This window comes from Plutella xylostella, chromosome 21, assembly GCF_932276165.1.
Source record: "Plutella xylostella chromosome 21, ilPluXylo3.1, whole genome shotgun sequence".
NCBI lineage: Eukaryota > Metazoa > Arthropoda > Insecta > Lepidoptera > Plutellidae > Plutella > Plutella xylostella.
In genome coordinates, this window is record NC_064001.1 from 7,154,444 (window position 1) to 7,176,074 (window position 21,631).

The following is a 21,631-nucleotide window of genomic DNA, read 5'->3' on the forward strand; positions in this document are numbered from 1 at the left end:
ACATCTTGTATGGTAAAAGTGTATTCGAAAAACGGTAACATACTCACTTAACCCTTTTTTAACTAACAAATAAGAGTCAGGGAGTCAAATAACCATTCTACAACCACAACTATACCGGTAAAAGTTCTAGCTGAGAGTGATTAAACGCTCTTCAATAGCAACTTTAGCACTTCAATGACACCGTACTACAGGCTTTCTATAACTTAAACACTTCAATGACACCGTTTTACAGACTTTCTAAAGCCTTTACTCTCAAAATCGTGGGCCTCTTTCGTGGTTATAAGTGAGTTAGAGCACTCTCCTACACTCTTATACAGCTATGTCTTAACACTTTAATTTTCGAATGGAACCATTATACAAGTTATATGAGAGTTTTTTTAACGCTACTATGTTAGTTGGGGCCGTATTGCCGACTCTAGTCGATATTAATTCGATAGGCGGTTCACTGGAGTTTGTATGCGTTTTATTAGTTTCTAACGTTACTGACAGGTGCGCTGATCAAGATGTCATACAAATTGCTATCGAATTAACTATCGCTTAGATCCGACAATAATCGTGATTGGGACACTCGGTGCGTGCAGCTGTTATTGTTCTAAGATCCGCTGAACCAGTCGCTGGTCATAGAGAAGAAAGAGGCGGCGCCGGACCGCGCTGCCGCCAAGTTTATGGGCAAGGAGTTCGACATCAAATCGGAAATTTCCGACTTCGCCGCCTTGTTAGGACTGGCTGACACTTGCGGTTTCTTCTTTTGCTGGAAAACAAAATTAATGTTCTATTGTTTAAATTCCATTTATGAAGATATGGTTGTATTATTTATAAGGTTCGGGTCAGTAAGTTGCGATTTCAAAAGTAGGCATTCAAATTCAAATTATAAGGTACTTGCATGCTTGCATCAAGGCATGCTGAATGCTTATATGTTAAAAACAGGGTTTATACCGGAGACATTAGTACCAAACACATTATAACGATTAAAGTTATTTTAACTCTTAATTCCATGCCGTAATTATTATTACTTATAAAATTAATGGGTATTCGCGAGTTATATTTAGTACCAACTACAGAGAGGTTTAGACTGGCAATAAACTCACTGAAAATCTTCCATATTTTTGCCATTCCTACCTGGCACAAGTAGCCTTTTGCTATTTTTTATTGATAGTCTAAACCCTGTATTAGAAGTACATATATTATGATAAAAAAAAAATTAGCACATTTTCACATAGAACCATTACCCCTCTTTGAGAGTAGGAAGGCATGTTGTGGCTGTGGTAAAAAATATAAATTATTAACTGTACGACAAATTACGTCTAATATTTAGGGTCTGTTCCACAATGTCTGGTTAGTGGCTACCTGACGGATAAAATACATACTGTCACTTTCTGTTATTATTTTTTAGACAGTGACAGCATGTATTTTATCCGACAGGTAGCGACTAACCAGACATTGTGGAACAGGGGCTTAGTATCATAAATGTCTTTGAAAATATAGACAGAAGACAGATAACGATGTAACGTAAATTACTAATTATAAATAACACAATCTTATCTTTATATTTTGTTAACCTGAAATAAAAATTTGATGGGCGTGATCGCAGATAATAGTAAAAAAACAAAATTCAGTTTAATTAAAATTATTCAAATTAATTGAAAAAAGGCGACGCGCGCGTCTTGCCATCGCTCGGTGCCACTCGCCTAGGTTGTTCGAGTATGGTAACCTCATTTGACGTAGCTTGTCACCACTTGCCTTGCGTATCGCTTGACTTACCTCTATGTTAAAAAGAACTACCTATATCACTACAAACCCACCTGTTCAGCCCTAACAGCCAGTGGCGCCGCGACCGGCAGCAGCGAGAACCAAGGCCTCGTCGCGCCCGCGCCCGCCAGCAGTGCGGGTGACGCGCCGCCAGGGGGCGCCGCTGAGCCGAGTACGCCGGAGAGTTGGTTGTGCTGGAGGATGAGGCTGCCTAGGAGCGTCTGTGGGAGGACAGATGGGTTTAAATACAGGGTATAATATAAGAGGTAGTAATTTATTTGTTTATACAGACACATTGTAACATATCAGGTACACAAAAACCCAAGTAGTTACAATAATATTAACTCTCTTTCATACTTCTCTTTAAAATTTCCTTACATACATTAATCTAAGATTCTTGTAAGTTGAGAGGAAGTGACTCAGCTGGTTCCAACATGGGTCCGTTATCGACGTCGTTTAGTGAGCGTACCGCTAATTACAGCGCCATATTTAAAGCAAATCGCGATATAGTGATGTCTATCTACGTCGACAACAGAGTCTGTGGAAAAAAAGGAGAGTCCACATACCCGTGCAGCGGGGACTGCTCTTTTTCGACAACTTCAGCAAATTCCACCTTACAATACTTGACTTCCGACTACTTTTCGGTGAATTAATAAATTCAGTATGCTACTTTTCTATGTGAAAAGATATTTTGGTTTTATCTCACCTGAACTCTTTGCACCGATCTCTTCAAATTGGTCTGAATGTACGGATAGAACACGTCATAGTCAAACGGATCGATTTTCTGTCTCAAATACTCGCATATCTCATGAGAAAACTCCATACATTGTTTATTCTCTCTTGGCACTAGCAAAAACGTCAGATGTCTCACATCCATTAACAATTGAAGCGCGCAACGCTGATTTATATCCTTCTCGCTCTTTCTTATGACTTTATTGTAGTGTTCGAAAGTGATGTCGGCTACTTTGTCTACGAAGCTTGCGTGTATTTCTGTGGGTAGCGTGTGCGGTACTATTTCGTCTAGTATACGACTGGTGGCGTATAGGTATTCTTGTAGTTTAAGGGAGGGTCCTGAAGGCACTTTTATTGATGTTTCTATGGCGTTGCCTTCGTCGTCTTTCTCTTCGATCTTGATGACATCCCATTGCTGGAAAAAATAACCAAGAAGTATTAAACAGAAATTCCAAATTGGCGCAAAGTCAAAATCATAAACTTAATTTACCTAGTAAATTTTTAACTTACCATCATCAAATAATCGATGTTAGCCTCCAATGTAAACTCTTGAGGCAATCCTTTTGTCAAATCAGTGACCCTCTTCATTGCAATATCGACCCAGTTACCCCAGCAATAGAGACAACATTCCTTTAACTTGGCACACATGTCATTCCATCGCTTTATCGAATCATTGTCGATACTTGAATAGGATTGGCTATCGGTTGTAATATAGCACTTATGTAAATGAGGCACAAGGTTGGGAATGGCTTGTGTGAACCGCGCCGTGTAGATTGCAGTTGTTTTCTGTTGTAATTCGGATTGGAGTGTTGATTCGTCGAAGCACGCCTTTATGTATTGAAGAATGCTGAAAAAAATATGAAATTAGACAAAACCCACAATGACTTATCCAAGGTTTGTGTATGCGAAGATTTTGCTATAATATGTAGAAACACTAGAAACACTTATATCGATCTCACCTATGAACAATTTTATCCGACACTTGTCTAAGATAATCTTGCACCACCGTTTTATCACTGTAGACTTGTTCCACTTCTCCGTCGTCTTCGTACGAGAATAACTTGTCTGTACTTGTTCTCTTATCATTGTGTAAATACACCTTTAGGTCTTCGAGCAACTTTTGTAGTTCAGTATCAAGCGACAGACAAAGTTTCTCGAGCGATTTCGTGTAGCCTCGGTCTTGAAGCCACATACCTATAAAAACAAATACATTAAAAACATGAATGAATCATCTTGTACCACTAAACTAATATTTAAGTCTTATATTTTAGCGACTTCATTCATAAATATACTAAAGAGAAGTGGGCCTAAGTGAGAGCCTTGGGGAACACCAGTCAAATGTTTACCTTTCATAAGAGAGTTCATGACTTTCACCACATCCCCTCTAGTCTCAATCACAGTATCCCCAATGAGGTCTTTCCACACAAACCAGTTGATATCAGCTTCTTTTTCAACCTCATTATCCGCCGATACGCTGGTCAGGTCCACCAACATTTGTGTCTTGAACGAGTCATAGAGTTTGTCCCATCTGTTGTCTATGATATCTTTGACGCGATTGGTCAGGAGAGGTTGGAAATAGTGGCACCATACGTGAACTTCAGGGATCCCCAGTGATGAGCAAATCACTGACCAGTTTTCGGGTGTATCTGTAATAAATAGATTGGTGATTTACATAAGTTGTCAAGGGGGGTTTCATATTGTAATAGATTATGGGGAAAGATAAATGTCTTTGCCTTAGTTACATCCAGTAGATCCCTAAAAAGAGAATACAGCCACATACCAACTTTAAACGCAGCTTCCCTAATCTCATGCAGCACTCTGACTCTGGTGACGTTTTGCAGAAGATTCTTCACATTTTCGTTCATGTACGATTGTATCCACTCGCTCCATTTCTGCACAAATTGAGTTATGACTTCCTTGTCCAATGGCTGTATCTCCTTATTAGATGATAATCTGCAAATTGAAGCATATTTGTTACTACCAACATCTCCTTTGCTATGTATTGATCATTTTATATCTCTTTACATTCATTCACTGATCCCTGATTTAAACTAACTGGACATTTCATAGAAAACGACACAAGTTGTTTATTATATTATGTATATGCAAGATATATCTTGGAAATAGGGGAACACCCAAATATTCTGAAAAACTTTTTTCCGAATTTGATAACCCCGAATATGTAATTTACAAAATATTGCAATACCGATTTTTTAAAATACCGAATTATAATAATCACGAAAATTATAATTTCGAATATTATAATCACGAATATTGTTATTACGATTGTTAAATATACGAATGTTAAAAAATACGATTACTTAAATATACGAAAAATAAAATACCGATTTATTATAATCACGAAAAAGTCAAATCCCGATCGGAAATATGATAATTCGTGATTTTGACAAAAAAACATAAACGTCTTTAAAACTTTAGAACCAAAACCAAAAGATAGGTGCGACGACGAGCAAAGCGAGGAGGAGCGTGTTAGGTGCACATAGATATCGAAAAACAAAGCGGAGCGCAGCGAAGCGGAGCGGAGCGCAGCGAAGCGGAGCGGAGCGCAGCGTAGCGGAGCGGAGCGTTTCAAATATAGAGCAAAACAATTGTTAGGATTTTTATGGTGTTTAAACTTAAAAACCTTAGGACCTAAACCTAAAGATAGGTGCGACGACGAGCAAAGCGAGGAGGAGCGTGTTAGGTGCACATAGATATCGAAAAACAAAGCGGAGCGCAGCGAAGCGGAGCGGAGCGTTTCAAATATAGAGCAAAACAATTGCTAGGATTTTTATGGTGTTTTAACTTAAAAACCTTAGGACTTAAACCTAAAGATTAGTGTTGCCACGAATAGTGATTTGGCCGAATACCGAATACCGAATATTCGGCCGGCGCTCTCAGCCGAATACCGAATATTCGGCCACCGAATATTCGGCAGGTGATCTAGTATTTCAATAACTTGAAATTTTATTTAAAGAATGTTCTTCTTAAGACCATCGTATACCACTTGCTCGTCCATACAAAAAGAGAAAACGTTTTACTACTACTAAATATTATCCAATCTCCATGATTTTTTTGTATGTTGTTGAGACAAGGAATAACTAGGTTTATAGCTTTTTCTTTTTTCTAAATTTTCTATAGATTCAAACTTATAGGCACCTCAAATAACGTAATTTTTGTGATAAAAACTTTGTTGAATCAAACCGTTTGTTGGACAATAACAATATATATATATATATATATATATATTTCTTTTAAAGCAAAAGCTATAAACCTAATTTATATTATGCTGAAGCGATTGACATCAAAATCAAAGAGATTGGTTGATATTTAATTAGTGTAAAAAGTTTTCTCCGGAAACCAGAATTTCATCAAGAAAAGTACCTATTATCAGTCGCTAGCTGCAGTGCATCTCTATCGCACCCGTGCCCGGGGCATGAGAGTACAAGCGATAGAAAATGTTTTCCTAAATACCTATTTCGCTAGAATCGCGAAGGTATACTCTCCTTTTTATCTTACGGCAGATCCGTACAACTGGTGGTAAACCAACTCTAATCAGTAGCAGAACCTTATATATTATGTTAAAAAATACCTGTGTCTCAGTAGCAGGTATCGTATATTTTATGAAGAAAAGTGCCACCGTCTCTCACGAACAAATGCCGATAAACTTGTCTTTATTCATCACAATTTGCCTTTAATTAATTTTAAATATAAAAAATACTGATGTTGTATTCAGGTTTTCGTAATTAATGATTGTTTGATAGTGAAATGTTACGTTAATCGTATTGTTTTTTTATTCCCTTTTGTAAGATATTTTCTACTTTTTTAAGTATTCGGTATTCGGCCGAATACTACTTACTATTCGGCCGAATACCGAATACTGAAAAAACTGGCCGAATAGGCCGAATACCGAATACTTGCCGAATATTCATGGCATCTCTACTAAAGATAGGTGCGACGACGAGCAAAGCGAGGAGGAGCGTGTTATTTATTTATTTATTTATTTATGCTTTTATTGCACAATTTACAAAAGTAGTTGTACAATGAGGTGGACTTAATGCTAAGAGCATTCTCTACCAGTCAGTACAAAAGTGTTAGGTGCACATTGATATCGAAAAACAAAGCGGAGCGCAGCGAAGCGGAGCGGAGCGTTTCACATAATATAGCTTAAAAAATATTGTTTTTATACGCATTATGCTGCATTATTCATAATAGATAACCATTTCTTGTTAACTAAGAAACATTCGGGAATTTGTATTTTCGGAATATTAAAACTTCGGGATTCGTAATTTAAATAATTCGATATAATAAAAATCGTACTTTTGAAACATCGAAATAATAATATTCGGAAAATTGACTTTCGTCATTTTAATAAATGTGTTGTTTGAAATTTCGTTCATAAACTATTCGTGATTTTCGTTATTCGGAAACTTAAAATTCGGGATTGTGAATTATTCGGAACTATGAAATTCGAAATTTAAAAAATCGTTATTTTCATATTCGTAAAAAAGTAATTCGGAATTATGTAGTGTACCCTGGAAATAGAAAGATGTTGCTGACCAACATCACTACAAGAAATGGTAACACAGAGCAACAATAAAAAGATCAATCCCATTGTTAATTCTAGAGAGAACTATGTACTCACCGGTAATTAACAATAACTGGTGGCAAAAGTTTCAAATCTCCAGGATTGCTGAACTGTACCAGTTCTATCAATGGCTGAGAATCTTTCTTGTATAATTTCTGCAAGTTGGTCAATACCTCACCACCATTGTTATCTGGAAAAATCATTAACTAATACATTTTACAGTGAGGAAAACATTCAATTGCCAGCAAGGACACAAAGACCGGCAAAATTTTAAGGGAACATAATACATTGTACCACTACAAAATACTTAAATATTTTAATGGACATTGAAATTTCAGTTCATTTTATTTTAAATGGTGCTGAATATTCACAAAAACATTTTTAAATAGCAGTATGGATGGAATTAACTCACCAACAAAACACGCGTAAACCAGTACAACAGTCTTCATAACAATCTTGACGGCATTCACAATCTTCTCCTTGATTTCAGCTTTGATATCTCCTTTGATCAACTTGGTGAGGTCGAAGCTCAGTGTGGACTTCAGGCTGGAGGTACTTGTCAATGCTATGAGGGTCTCGAGGAGTTCCGACATGCTCTGACAGTCGAGTAGGTACAGGCTCACCAGGCATGAGCACGCTACCTGGATAATATAAGTTTCATATTTTGAATATATTACAATTTATAGGAAAACATTTTCATGCTGATAGTTGAATATGGCTTACTGTTGCTTGAGTAAATATAAAGTATTGGAGCACATTACATGGCAACTATAAGACAGCTCTCTGAATCTTTGCATTGCATCTAGCAAGTGTAGTCCTCTTGGCAATAATAAGCTAATATATTTAGTTAAAAGTTGGTAAAACCATGTAGATAACATACCTCCACACTAATATTCACATCTTGCAGTTTCTGCTTGCACAGATCTATGATTGTTTGATTGAAATTTGAGATGGAGCTCCATTGTTGCTGCACTAACCGCTGCACTGACTGAAGCCCAGGTTTTATATTTTTGCCACCAATTTGAAGTTGTAAGCCTAAAAATTTTAAATTTAATTGTAAATTAAATTTTATATACTTAGGTAACATTCATCTATGTGACTTTTAATATTTTATATAACAATAAAATAGTTCTAAAACCATTTTTTTGTGTCCTTCAACCCAACCCAATCAAGACTCTTAATTAGTCATTGTAACTTATGGTATTATAATATATATAATATATGTATGTGTGTTTTTCAACCTTTTTCATGACGCGACCCCCCTGGTATAAAAAAATATTTCGCGACCCCTTGACCCTTTCGGTTTTTTATCATGTATGTATGTGGATGTTACAGTATTCCCAATATTCATTCCATACGACGTATTTATGGTCTCCATGATTAGGATTGATATTGAGCAATGTGTCGAATGGCAGTCGGAGCTATTTCTGGCCTTTGTAGACTTCGAAAAAGCCTTCGACACCGTGAAGTGGACCGCGTTGTGGTCAAGTCTACAACGCAGAGGCATACCAGCCTGCATCATCCAAGGGATACGCTCGCTATACGAGGGAAGTACATGTAGGGTCGTACACGAAAAAGAGCTTGGGGCCCCAATACGCATTTCAGCTGGCGTCAAGCAGGGATGTCTCCTGTCACCGCTCCTATTTGTTATTCTCCTTGACGATGTGATGAGGAACGTGGTTGCTATCCCGAGAGGTATAAGCTGGGCTTCAGGTGTCCTAGAGGACCTAGACTACGCAGACGACATCGTGCTGATTTCGCCAACTCTCGACCTATTACAAGAGAAACTCGCACACCTGCAGGAGGAAGCCAGAGTAATGGGTCTGCGAATAAACCGACGCAAAACAGTCGATATGCGTATCAAGGCTAAAACCTCGGACGCCTTAACACTCGATGACCAACGCTTGGACTCGGTCGATGCATTTACTTACCTCGGAAGCACGGTCACCCGTCAGGGAGGAGCAGATGAGGATATAGAGAGCAGGATCAAGAAGGCGAAGGCTGCGTTTGCCCAGCTCAAACCTGTCTGGGACTCGAATGTGCTCACAAGGCGGATAAAAATCTCCCTCTTCGACTCCATCGTGAAGTCCGTATTGCTCTTTGGTTGCGAAACGTGGAGAGTGACGAAAGGGCTGACGAACAAACTGCAAGTGTTCGTCAATAAGTCCCTCAGGTCGATCCTACGCGTTTTCTGGCCGAAGACAATACGTAACGAAGATCTGTGGAAGCTGTGCCGACAATCTCCCATCGGCAAGGAAATTGCGAAGCGAAAGTGGAGATGGATTGGGCACACTGTACGGAGAGGAACTACGAATGCCGCAACTATAGCCTTTGACTGGAGGCCACCAAATGGCAAGCGCTCCCGGGGACGCCCTGTCCAAACATGGCGCCGAAGCGTCGAAAACGAGCTGCGAGCCGCTGGACTAAGCTGGAGTGAGGCCAAAAGTACAGCCGAAGATAGGCGGAAGTGGCGGACGTTAGTGGAGACCCTCTGCACCTCTGGGGTGCCATAGGACTGCAACAACAATGATTAGGATTCGAAGTAGTACATACTTATCGGATTTAACATAGATATCACATTATTATACAAACACACACATCGGATACGTGTGGCCATGTACATAGGTACGTACGACTAATGCTATTGCGACCCGGAATTTCTTTTTCGAAATTAGCTTTTTCTTTTTGACTTTTTTGAGCATTTAAATATCTTGAATAAAAGTTTTCAAGGGTGAATTGAAAATAAATAAAATAAAAAGACTCAATACCTGGCTTTACAAAAAAATAAATACTTGTGGTCGTCGTCTTTGAACCAGGCAGGAAGGCCTCCCACGCTACATTTTGCCTATTCGTGGTCTCTACTCGAGAACTCGTTTACCCCAATGGTTATCGGTTCTTCAGCAGATATGCCCAGCACACTACCACTTCAGCTTTCATATTTTGACAGCTATGTCAGTAATCTTAATCCTCTGACTGACGGAAAACCTCATTTCTGATACGATTTATCAGAGAAACCCCAAGCATAGCTCTCTCCATAGCACGCTGAGCGACTTTAAATCGGTGGAGTAGTCCTACCGTCAATGCCCACGTCTCTTCACCATACGTCGTTACTGCCAGGACGCACTGGTTGAAATATTTAGTCTTCAGGCTCTGAGGGATGGCCAAGGAGAATATGTGCAGACGAAGTTTTCCGAATGCAGGCCAACCCAGTTGGATGCGCCTTGCAGCCTCCTTGTCGAAGTTGCTTCTGCCTAGCCGAATAGTCTGCCCGAGGTAGACATATTCTTGCACAACTTCGATTGTTGCCTCACCAACTGTACGGAACACCGTACATGGTTAAGTAAATACCTATCTAATTATTTCTGCAACATCATCAGTTCGCGCGTCAACTTACTTATTATTATAATTTACTTTAGTTCACGTTTGTATCGGAATCACGGTTGACGCGTACTCATTATCATTTAGTTATAATCTATCATTAGCATAGTCTTTCGGTAAATAAATATTTCTCTTCTTTAAACATCATCTTATCAATTATCATCCTAACTATCAATCAGTTGGAAACCCCAACATCTTATGGTCCTTCGAGCCTCCGGAATTGGCGGGATCACTTCGCGAGTGTTAAACAGATAATCATTAAAAAACTGTGACTGTGTCGTAAAAGTGGTCCGGTAACCGCAGTGGAAAGCATCCACTCTCCGTACTTATCAGTGTAGCAAATCAGCTAAAGTAGTGACTGGAGTAGCATAACAGCTACAGTGAGTTCCTGGTGAATTAACAGTGGTCTGGCATATCAGTCGGACCCCGCCTGGCATAGCAGCCGGGCATCTCCGGGTACATCAGTCGAGCATCTCCTGGCATATCAGTCGGGCACCTCCTGGCATATCAGTCGGGCACCTCCTGGCGTATCAGTCGGGCACCTCCTGGCATATCAGTCGGGCATCTCCTGGCATATCAGCCGCGAGCAGGAGCGAACAGCAGCGCTTCACGCTTGTCAGCAAAGCGTAGAGCAAGTATCAACGATTAACGGCAGCAGCAGCCGAGTGACCCTACCACCGCAGCAGCAGCAGATCAAAGTAAGATCTTTCCATTATCTTATTCACTATCAACTCCGAGCATCATGGAGCAGGTAGAGGCACTTTTCGAAAATCAAGTTCAGATTTTAGAGGCTATTAAAAATCAACTGAGAAATTTTAAGAAAGACACGATAGATCGTAAGTCTCTTGATTCGTGTCAGAGACGGTTAGAAACTTTAGAAAAATACTGGATAGAGTTTCAAAACAATGATCAGAAGTTAAGGCAATATGAAATAAGTGAGCACGAGTATTTTGCGCAAGATTATTTAAATAACGCGGAGAAGATGTATAACGATGTCAAGGAGTATATTCAGTCTTTTATCAGAGCTAATTATACTAAACCATCATCCCCCCTACAAAAACCTAAGTTTCAATGGCCCCAAGTACCTGTATCAACTGAAATGGGTGCCATACCGAAGACCCCGTCGAATCAGCAATCGACATCCGGGAACCTGGAGTATTTACTTCGTAAACAGCGTAGTAACTTTAAGGCTTTCGCCCACACTTTATCAACTATTAATCTTGACGCAATCTCGGAAAAATGGGAGTTTGACGATATACTCAAAAACTTACAAGCTAGATGGTCGACTATCGATTCTTTACATTGGGAGATCGATAGCGAATCGCTAGAAAGAAATGCTGAATATGAAGAGTCATTTATAAAGTATGAGCATAGGTATCAAACAATCAAAAAGGCCCTTAATACAAAAATGTGGTCCGTCTCTCACAGAGATAAATCAACACCGCAAATGGACATTCCGTTCTTCAGTGGTGATTATCGGAGCTGGATATCTTTTAAGGATTTGTTCGTCGAGGCGATTCATAACAATAGGTCGTTATCAGATGCACAGAAAATGCAATTTCTTAAAAGCAAACTCAGAGGTGAAGCAGAAAAGTTGGTCCAGCATCTTAATATCAGTGCAGCCAATTATGACACCTGTTGGGACATATTAACCCATAGGTATCACAATATCAAATTAATCTTCTCCAATCACGCAAGTACACTTATGAATTTATCATGCGTGCAGCAGCAGTCAGCAACTCAAATTAAGAAAATTCATGACACTACCAAGGAGAGTCTGTATGCTATCAATAACCTAGGTATCGATACATCGACCTGGGACCCGCTGATAGTCCACATTGTTTCCCAGAAACTGGACGCCGAGACGCTACAGGATTACGTGGAATCAGTATCAGATCCGCGAGCCATACCATCACTGAAAGAGTTCCTACAGTTTTTGGAAAATAAATTTACATCATTGGAATCATCAAGGCGTAAGTTAGAGACACCAAAATCATCTCAACAACATGAAGTGCCAAAAAATTCCAAAAATAATAACTTTTACAAATCATTCAGCAGCAGTAAAAAACCATTAAATTCAAACAAAAACAGCAATTTCGAAAATAGAACAGGATGCAAACTATGCAATAAAAAACATTTATTAATTCAATGCAACCAATTTTTAAAACTGCAAAGCAAGGAAAAATTGAATGTAGTGCAAAAATTCAACTATTGTGTAAATTGTTTATATGACCACCATGGAAATGCTTGCGTATCAGAATCGCGTTGTCGCCAGTGTGGCGGATTTCATAATACGTGGTTGCACGAGGCATTTAGTAGGTCAGAGCAAAATAACAGAAATCAATCAAGCAACGTAGCTATGAATAATGAGCGAGACGTGGTCGAGGTCCTGCTGGCTACAGCCCTTATCAAGGTTCAAGCGGCAAATGGATCTTATCAGCAGATGCGCGCCCTAATAGATCAAGGGTCGCAGACATCCCTCATTACTGAAAACGCGGCACAACAGTTGGGAATAAACCGCCAGCGCTGTAATGGAGTCATCTTCGGCGTCGGTGTTAAGGAAAACGCATGCAAAGGAATGATTAATATAACATGTCTGTCGAATCATGGTGATTATCAATTCACTACAGATGTTTTTATTATGAGAAGCCTCATTAATAAACTACCGAATCAGTCCTTCCCGAAACCATCTTGGTCATTCCTGGAAAATATACAACTATCAGACCCAGACTTCAATATCAGTCGTCCGGTAGACCTACTCCTAGGCGCTGACGTATATTCGTCAATTATCATGAACGGCATTATCAGGGAAAACCAATCACTTCCCATCGCCCAACAAACTCGCTTAGGATGGATTTTGTGTGGACGTGTAAAATCATACCATTGTAACGTCGTTATCAACAATCTGGATGAGATCAAGAGATTTTGGACAACAGAGGATATTGGTGAAGAGTCAAGCATGAGCAAGGAGGACTACGACTGCGTACAGTTCTACAAAGAGACTACCACTCGACGAGAAGACGGCAGATACGTGGTCCGACTACCACTAAAAAGTGACGCAAATGAATTATTAGGAGACTCCAGAAGCAAAGCTGTAGCTCAATTTAGACAGCTAGAACGCAAGTTCCACCAGCAACCGGAATTAGCGCGAGATTATCAAGCCTTTCTAAGGGAATACGAAGAATTAGGCCACATGCATCTCGTATCAGCAGAGTCATCAAGCATGCAGTCATCAAGATTCTTCTTTCCTCATCACTGTGTAAAACGAGCTGAATCCACCACGACTTCTTTACGGGTAGTTTTCAACGGATCATCACGTTCTTCATCAGGAAACAGCTTAAATGACGTCATGTATACCGGTCCTAATCTACAAAAGGATTTATTTGACCTGATTCTGAAATGGCGAATACATCAATTTGCATTTACAGCAGACATCGAGAAGATGTACAGGCAGATATTAGTTCATCCTGATGATCAACAGTATCAAATGATCATCTGGCGAGATTCACCGAACCAGCAGCTACAGGAGTACCAACTAGGAACAGTGACATATGGCTGCTGTAGCAGCCCGTTCATAGCAATGATGACGCTACAACATTTAGCAAACGAGGAGTCGTCGAATTATTCCACGGATGCTGTAAAGGACGTCATGGAATGCTTCTATATGGACGATTACTTAAGTGGAAGCGATAGCATTGAATCAGCTAGAAAATTGCAATCAGAGGTCATATCAATGTTAAAATCAGCCGGTATGAATTTAAGGAAGTGGTCATCAAACAAACCAGAGCTCCTGGAAGGAATGTCGACAGTCGGTAATCAGCAACAGATTTTCGACTTTAAACATCAAGAGTCTACCAAAACATTGGGATTACGGTGGTTTCCCGCCACTGATAATTTTGGATTCAAGTTCAACATCGAGCAGACAAAAACTAAATCAACCAAACGTCAATTACTATCCAGCATATCGAAATTATTTGACCCACAAGGGTATACAACCCCCGTATCAACTAAATTAAAACTATTATTTCAAAAGACGTGTCTGTTAGAAAAGCTAAATTGGGACGATAAGTTACCGCAAGAAATTGAGAAGGAGTTCATCGATATCAAAAAGGATATAGAATACATAAACAATACACGTATCCCCCGATGGCTAGGGACAAATCAGTCCAAAGAAATCCAACTACATGGATTCTGTGATGCGTCGACAAAGGCTTATGCGAGCGTCATATATTGCAGAATCAGCAATGAAAAAGCAGACGGAGGGACCTCAATTGTCCTCGTAGCAGCAAAGTCACGATTGGCGTCACCGGCAAAAGATTTATCGTTACCACGATTGGAATTAAGCGGCGCTTACTTACTCGCCCTACTGACCCAAAGAGTATTAGCATGCCTTCTCCCTCTAAAGGTTACAGTATTCGCGTGGTGTGACTCAACAGCAGTATTAGGATGGCTGCAAGGAGATCCTAAAAGATGGAAGGCGTTCGTCGCCAATCGGGTATTAAAAACCACAGAAATCATCCCCGCAGAAAGCTGGCATTACGTCAAATCAGCCGAAAATCCAGCAGACTGTGCAAGCCGAGGCATATCAGCCGAAGCATTAATACAGCACCCCCTTTGGTGGACAGGACCGTCGTTTTTAAAAACATTTGATGAAAAATCTATTAATAAAACACAAACAGTCTTCGTTACCGAGCAAGAGGTTAAAAGGTCTCAGATTACCGAAGCATCAAACGTCAGCGCAGCGACAGTCAGCAATGCGACGCCCAGACAGAGTGGCGACATAATCAGTGCCATTCTGAATCAAAACAGTAATTGGACACGAGCAGTTCGAGTACTAGCATGGGTAATGAGAATGGCGCCTGGTTTGAAAGGTAAACAAACTTTCCTTACGGTCGGAGAGTTGCGAAGAGCTAAACACATGATTATCAAGCATATTCAAGGGTTAGTGTTCGAAAAAGATATCAGTAAATTAAGACAGAAAAAACCACTAGATAAAGGGAGTAGACTATTATCATTAAACCCTTTTCTAGACGAAAATGGGTTGCTACGAGTTAACAGCAGACTCAAAAATGCAAATATCAATCAAGATACAATATATCCGATTATCATCCCTCATGATCATCATTTAGAGGATCTCATCATTGATCACACACACAAAATGACGTTTCATGGCGGACCACGGTTGACCCTTGCCTGGATACGTAAGGAATATTGGATCATAGGAGGAAATAGATCAGTGAAGAAGAGATTACGCATGTGCGTCAATTGTAGGAGACACAGTCCATCAAAACACACACAAATCATGGGTAACCTACCGGAATCAAGAGTTAACCCAACCCGTCCTTTCTACCACACCGGAGTCGACTATACGGGATTTATTGAGATAAAGGCTAACAAGGGAAGAGGTATCAAAACGTCCAAAGGATACGTTGCTGTATTTGTGTGCATGGTCACAAAAGCGTATCATTTTGAGGTCGTATCAGATCTGACGTCATCAGCAACCATAGCCGCAATTCGCCGCTTCTCCGCGAGACGAGGTGTCCCAACAAATCTGTACAGCGACTGCGGAAGTAATTTTTGTGGAAGCAACAATATACTGGAAAGGGAGATGATTAATCTAATTATCAATCAGCCCGAATTTCAATCAGAGATCAGTATGATGGATATCAAGTGGCATTTTAACGCTCCGTCATGGCCTAGTGCCGGAGGATTATGGGAGGGAGCTGTAAAGCGACTCAAGTATCATATGAAACGAGTCATAGGCGAACAAAAATTGACGTATGAAGAGTTATCCACAATTACAGCTCAATTAGAAGCCTGTCTAAACACCCGACCCCTCTGCACACTAACTGAAAGTCCAGACGACCTCGACTACCTAACACCGTCGCATTTCTTATCAAGTGGACCGGTAGCTACCATCATTGAAACAGAGCGAGATCAACGCACAAGGTGGCAACTGAGCCAAAAGATCTTCCAGGACATGTGGAAGAGATGGAAGTCAGAATACCTAACTGAACTGTCAACTAGAAGCAAATGGCATAAAGCACAGCCCAACTTTAAGTTGAATGACATAGTATTAATTCATGACGCCAATCTACCAGCAGGAAAATGGGCTTTAGGTAAAGTCATCGACATTCATCCTGGTACAGATGGATTTGTCCGAGTCGTCAGCTTAAAAACAAAGAATGGTATACTGAAAAGACCGATCAGTAAAATATCACTTCTGCCAACCTCTTATCCATCGGAGACAGCATCGTCTACCAAGCAAGACGAACTCCCGACCGAGGAACAGACAGCCAAAACATCAGAAAGAAGAAAAACTAGAAAAGTTGGCTCGGTAAACTTCATTACCCTGGCTCTGACGTTTCTCGCCATGATGGTACCAAGTGCGCATTGCAACAATAGCAACTTATACAATATATCAAGATTTGATACAAATAAAAGTATTTATTTCGACCCATTATCAAGTATGCGTTTAATTCAAGATAACTGGAAACTTATCGTATACTACAACCTAGAACCATATTATCAAAGCACCATGTTATGTAAGAAATATATCAATCATTTAGAAAACCTTTGCTCATCAATGAAAGGAAACAAACAGTGTGAAGTAGTCATTTTACAGCTACATCACAGCTACACTGAATTGGAATACTACCATAATATGATGCTTGGAGAGCAGTTTGTGTCCCAGGCGAGACTACGGCCGCGGAGAGGACTCATCAACGGCGTGGGCTCCATCGCCAATAGCCTATTTGGAGTCTTAGATGATCAGTTCGCTCAGCAATATAGAAAGGACATTCAGCTATTAAGAGAAAATCAAGATCACCTTGGAGCACTTTGGCGAAATCAGACGTCAGTTGTGGAAGCAGAATACAACCTACTAAAGCGAGTAGAAGTGTCCATGGAGAAACAATATAAAACATTTAATCAACATCTCATACAATACGAGCAAACGTCTAACACTTTACAGAAGGGACTACAAAGAGAAATGAACCTTAATGAGTTTACAATATCATCTATAATTGCAAATAATCTCCTACATAACTTGAAAAACATACAGAACAGTTTGATCGACACTGTAACCGATGCCTACCATGGCAAGTTTGATATTCATCTGATAACACCTAATCAATTAAGGGAAGAACTGAGCACTGTATCAAGCCAGTTATCAAAGGAATTGACACTACCTATTACTAATCTTCAAACAGAATTACCTAAAATCTATCACCTTTTAAGAGTTAAAGGACGAGTAACAAAAGACTACTTAATATTTGAAATAATCATTCCACTTGTAAGCAGAGACGACTACTTCATATATCAAATGATAAGCATACCTCAACAAATCGGAAAAAGCATGATCAGCGTAACTCCCATAGCAGACCATCTAGCGGTGAATATTCATAGAGATACCTACCTACCCATGTCAATGAATGACTTACAGCAGTGCATCGAATATGACTACAATGTTAGATTGTGCGAACCAAAAACTCCTATTTATCAGAAGAAAATGGACTCTAACTTATGTGTCAAGGATAGCAAATCTAATCAATGTTATTATGAAAGAGAAGGATGTACAAACAGATGGCAAAAGTTGAATGAACTAAATGCTTACATGTATTTTTGCTGCAACAGCTGTAGTTTCAAGTTCATGTGCGATTATCAAGTTACCGTAGAGCGTGCCGTCAAGGCCGGCATTATCAAGCTGTCCCATGGCTGCGTCATCAAGGGCGATGAGTTCATTGTCCATTCACACAAAGAGCCCGTCAGCAAAATTCACGTTCAAGCAGACTTGGTTACAAAAACGATTCCGTCTATGAATAATATCATAAATTTGACCATTCCCGTAAACAAATTAGAGGACGATTTTGAAGCTGACAATACATCCCTGAAACGCATCGGAGAGCAAATACAGCAGTTAAAAGCAGCAGGATCATCAGTAGCCGAGATGTCATACCACGACGTCCACCATTACATATCAATCTACATGGTAGTGAGCTGTTGCGTGGCGGCAGGAGCAGCCTTCGCGTGGCGGCGCTGGCGGCGAGGACGACACACGGCGCGCCTCGCGCCCCGGGCCCCCGCGCCCGCGCCCGCGCCCCCGGCGCGCACCCCCGTGCACCTGGCAGGTGCCGGGGCGACGTCAGAGTGTAGAGTGAATGTGTGTTATGAACATGATAGAGCCTCGAGCTCGCAGTGTATCAGTGGTAGTGATAATCAGTGCGGGAGTGAAGGGCAATATTCGAAATTTAATATAATTGAGCCGTCAGGCGCAAGTGGAAAGCAAAGTGCTAACGGACGTAACAAAACGCGGTTTAATTTTAACGATATCATCATACATTCGTAGCATTTAAGAATATTGTTTATCATCTTGTTAGTAGTTTAGTATCATCTCATCATTCTCGTTTAATTGAGTTTTTATCAAAAATCTGTTAGTTTCCTCATTCAGTGCGGGAGTATGTACGGAACACCGTACATGGTTAAGTAAATACCTATCTAATTATTTCTGCAACATCATCAGTTCGCGCGTCAACTTACTTATTATTATAATTTACTTTAGTTCACGTTTGTATCGGAATCACGGTTGACGCGTACTCATTATCATTTAGTTATAATCTATCATTAGCATAGTCTTTCGGTAAATAAATATTTCTCTTCTTTAAACATCATCTTATCAATTATCATCCTAACTATCAATCAGTTGGAAACCCCAACACCAACGACGTTGGGAAGCTGCATTTAGGCCACTCCCATCATCCAGCTGAGTTCCTGCAGAGATTCTGCCATAATAACCATGTCGTCAGCGAAGCAGAGAGGTGTGACTCGCCATTTATTTGCCATGTCCAGCGGCATCGTACAGACTCCTCAACTCCTCGATATAGCGCCAGTCGATTTGAAATCTCTGCAACGCTTCCAAAATTGCCCATGTCTCGATGGAGTTGAAGGCATTTCCACAAAGGCTAGATACATAGGCTTATTGTACTCTTCGGTCTTCTGTGTAATCTGCCTTACTGTGTGGATGTGGTCTATTGTACTAAAACAGATCCACAATGAGATAATTTAATCAATAAAATACAGCCTTTGCATTTAAGAAAATTTTAAGTAAAAGTATTTTTTAAGTAAGAGTCTTTCTTAATAAATTAATACTAATTACCTTTATTGTTTTTTTTACTAAAGTTCCCAGTTTTTTCGCCCTTTGGCGACCCCCCTACAGAAGCTTTGCGACCCCCCAGGGGGTCGCGACCCACAGGTTGAAAAACACTGATGTATATAATATATCTTATCTCATAATTTAAACCCCAACATAATAGTAATCAGTCTCCAATATTAATTATACAAATAGTAGTAAATAAAGTTACCTGTATTGACATGCCTCGCCATGATGAATAGCTGTGTGGCTTGCACAAAGTCTTCAGCTTCAATACAAGTCCATATCTTCTCAGGTATTTCCATTAACAATTTCACTTGCACTGATATTCCATGCATCGGGTCAGCATTTAGATGTAAGCTAAAATATTAATGTAACAAAAGAATCAATCTGTGAACTCAAGCATGACATAATAAACCTTAATAATATAAAACTATTTGTGGATTGAACAGTATTGGCCATGTTTTAAGTACATGGATTCCTGACAGCTCCCATCATGAATAAAGAACGAGCATTCATATAAAATTCATAGGCTCTACCAACAGAAACCTGCCATACCTTACCATAATAATGTAGAGTGATTTAAACAATTTGGTTACTGGTACCTTTGCATTGAAGGTTTGTTTTCAATTTTGAACCCCACCAAATGTGTGTCATGTAAGTTCCTGCATGCTGATATCATCTCATTGATGTGGTTGAGGGTGCTGGCCGTAGTTTCCTTCATCTCCTCAATGGTGTCTGCAGCCTGTATTAGGTCACGGTACTTCTCCCTGAAATAATGATAGGAAGTCTTTAGGTTCTAACAAAAGTATCATAATACCTATATTATGAGCCTACAGCCATGGAAGTAGCAATCGATATTATTACTGTTGGGTTCGGTGGTTTATTGGTCATCTTTAATTAGAGGTACTCACCCAACCATGGCTCGCAATTCTTCCCTTTTTCTTTCGATTTCATATTGCAATGTCTTCTGAACATGATCAATATCGGCTATAAAATGCGTCTGAAAAAGCTCGTCCGGAACTATCTGCAGCAAGTTTGGCTTCGACATTTTTCAGTATAAAACACTGGGAATATTATTTTTGATACTTCAAGTTTGTGTTTATAGGATATTTGAAGATATCACACAAAACATGCAATGCAAATTATTATTATGGTTTTTTTGCCAAATTGCTGGCTGTTTAGTTGTCATTGTCAAGTTGACAATTTCAATTAAGTAAGTTTATCTGTCTGTGTGTGCACAGACCGGAACGACCGTCGTGTGACGCCGTTATTATTCTGAGAGCTAAGTACACTTCCGAACAGGATTTTCGGTCGAAAATTTGGAATAGCTGAGATTGACCTTCGTATATAAAAGTACTAGTTTCGCGTAGCAGTTTCACATCGCACAATCCTAATCCTAATCCTGATCCAAACTAATATTATAAATACCATGGGCGTACCCAGGTAGGGGCAGGGGGGGGCAGCTGCCCCCCCCTAGAAGATAAAATAAACGTAATTTTTTCTGCAAAGTCGGAATTAAAAACATGTTACTCTGTGCAAAATGAAGTGTTGGAAACAAAATAACTTTTATTTTCAGTCAGATATTATGATTTAATATTATTTTTTCTATAATTAAATATTATAAATACAACATTCGTTATAGTAGGCAAGTATACTGGAATTTAATGACCAGAGAACTACCTAGGGGGGTAGTTCTCTGGTCTCTTAAAAGGCAATTTTTGGCCTTTGTTTGATCTGTTCAACCAAGCCAATTTTATGTCTGATGAGCGTACATAGTAATTATTTAAAAGAAAACAGTGAGTTTATTGAAAAGACTGTCATAGACAAAGGACATTCGGCATTTTGTATGGCTATTTGCCCCGCAGTTGAAAGTCGAGAACATTATAAATCAAAATACTTTTAAATTATTGTGTTACCATCCAGATTTAATATTCTGTAAGTAGTTATTTTAATTCAAAACAATATTTTCAAAATAATATTTTAAGGTGACTTTTTCGTAATAGGTTTATTATGTAAATATTATTTCTGAATAT

At 39.6% G+C, this 21,631-nt stretch overlaps 1 protein-coding gene across 1 annotated transcript; it reads right to left on the reverse strand.

The window, feature by feature from the left end:
* Nucleotides 1–458: 458 nt before the first annotated feature.
* On the reverse strand, nt 459–20,787 carry LOC105398395 (conserved oligomeric Golgi complex subunit 1). The gene is made up of 13 exons (XM_038115892.2): nt 20,510–20,787; nt 20,201–20,365; nt 19,807–19,955; nt 7,950–8,104; nt 7,482–7,710; nt 7,127–7,259; nt 4,262–4,434; nt 3,828–4,127; nt 3,441–3,675; nt 2,992–3,328; nt 2,456–2,896; nt 1,803–1,970; nt 459–751 (listed from the first exon to the last, which is right to left on the reverse strand). Exons 1-13 carry the CDS (start codon nt 20,644–20,646, stop codon nt 593–595), a joined length of 2,781 nt encoding a protein of 926 aa, XP_037971820.2. The 5' UTR covers nt 20,647–20,787; the 3' UTR covers nt 459–592.
* Between the last annotated feature and the right edge of the window lie 844 nt (nt 20,788–21,631).

Bases quoted from the DNA above. Each gene is read 5' to 3' on its own strand.
- LOC105398395 (XM_038115892.2), bottom strand. From the start codon at position 20,646: ATGTCGAAGCCAAACTTGCTGCAGATAGTTCCGGACGAGCTTTTTCAG. The intron at 7,260-7,481 runs GTGAGTTAATTC...TGATTTTTCCAG, and splicing joins GGTTTACGCGTGTTTTGTTG to ATAACAATGGTGGTGAGGTA. The intron at 3,676-3,827 runs GTAAACATTTGA...TTGTTTTTATAG, and splicing joins CATGAACTCTCTTATGAAAG to GTATGTGGCTTCAAGACCGA.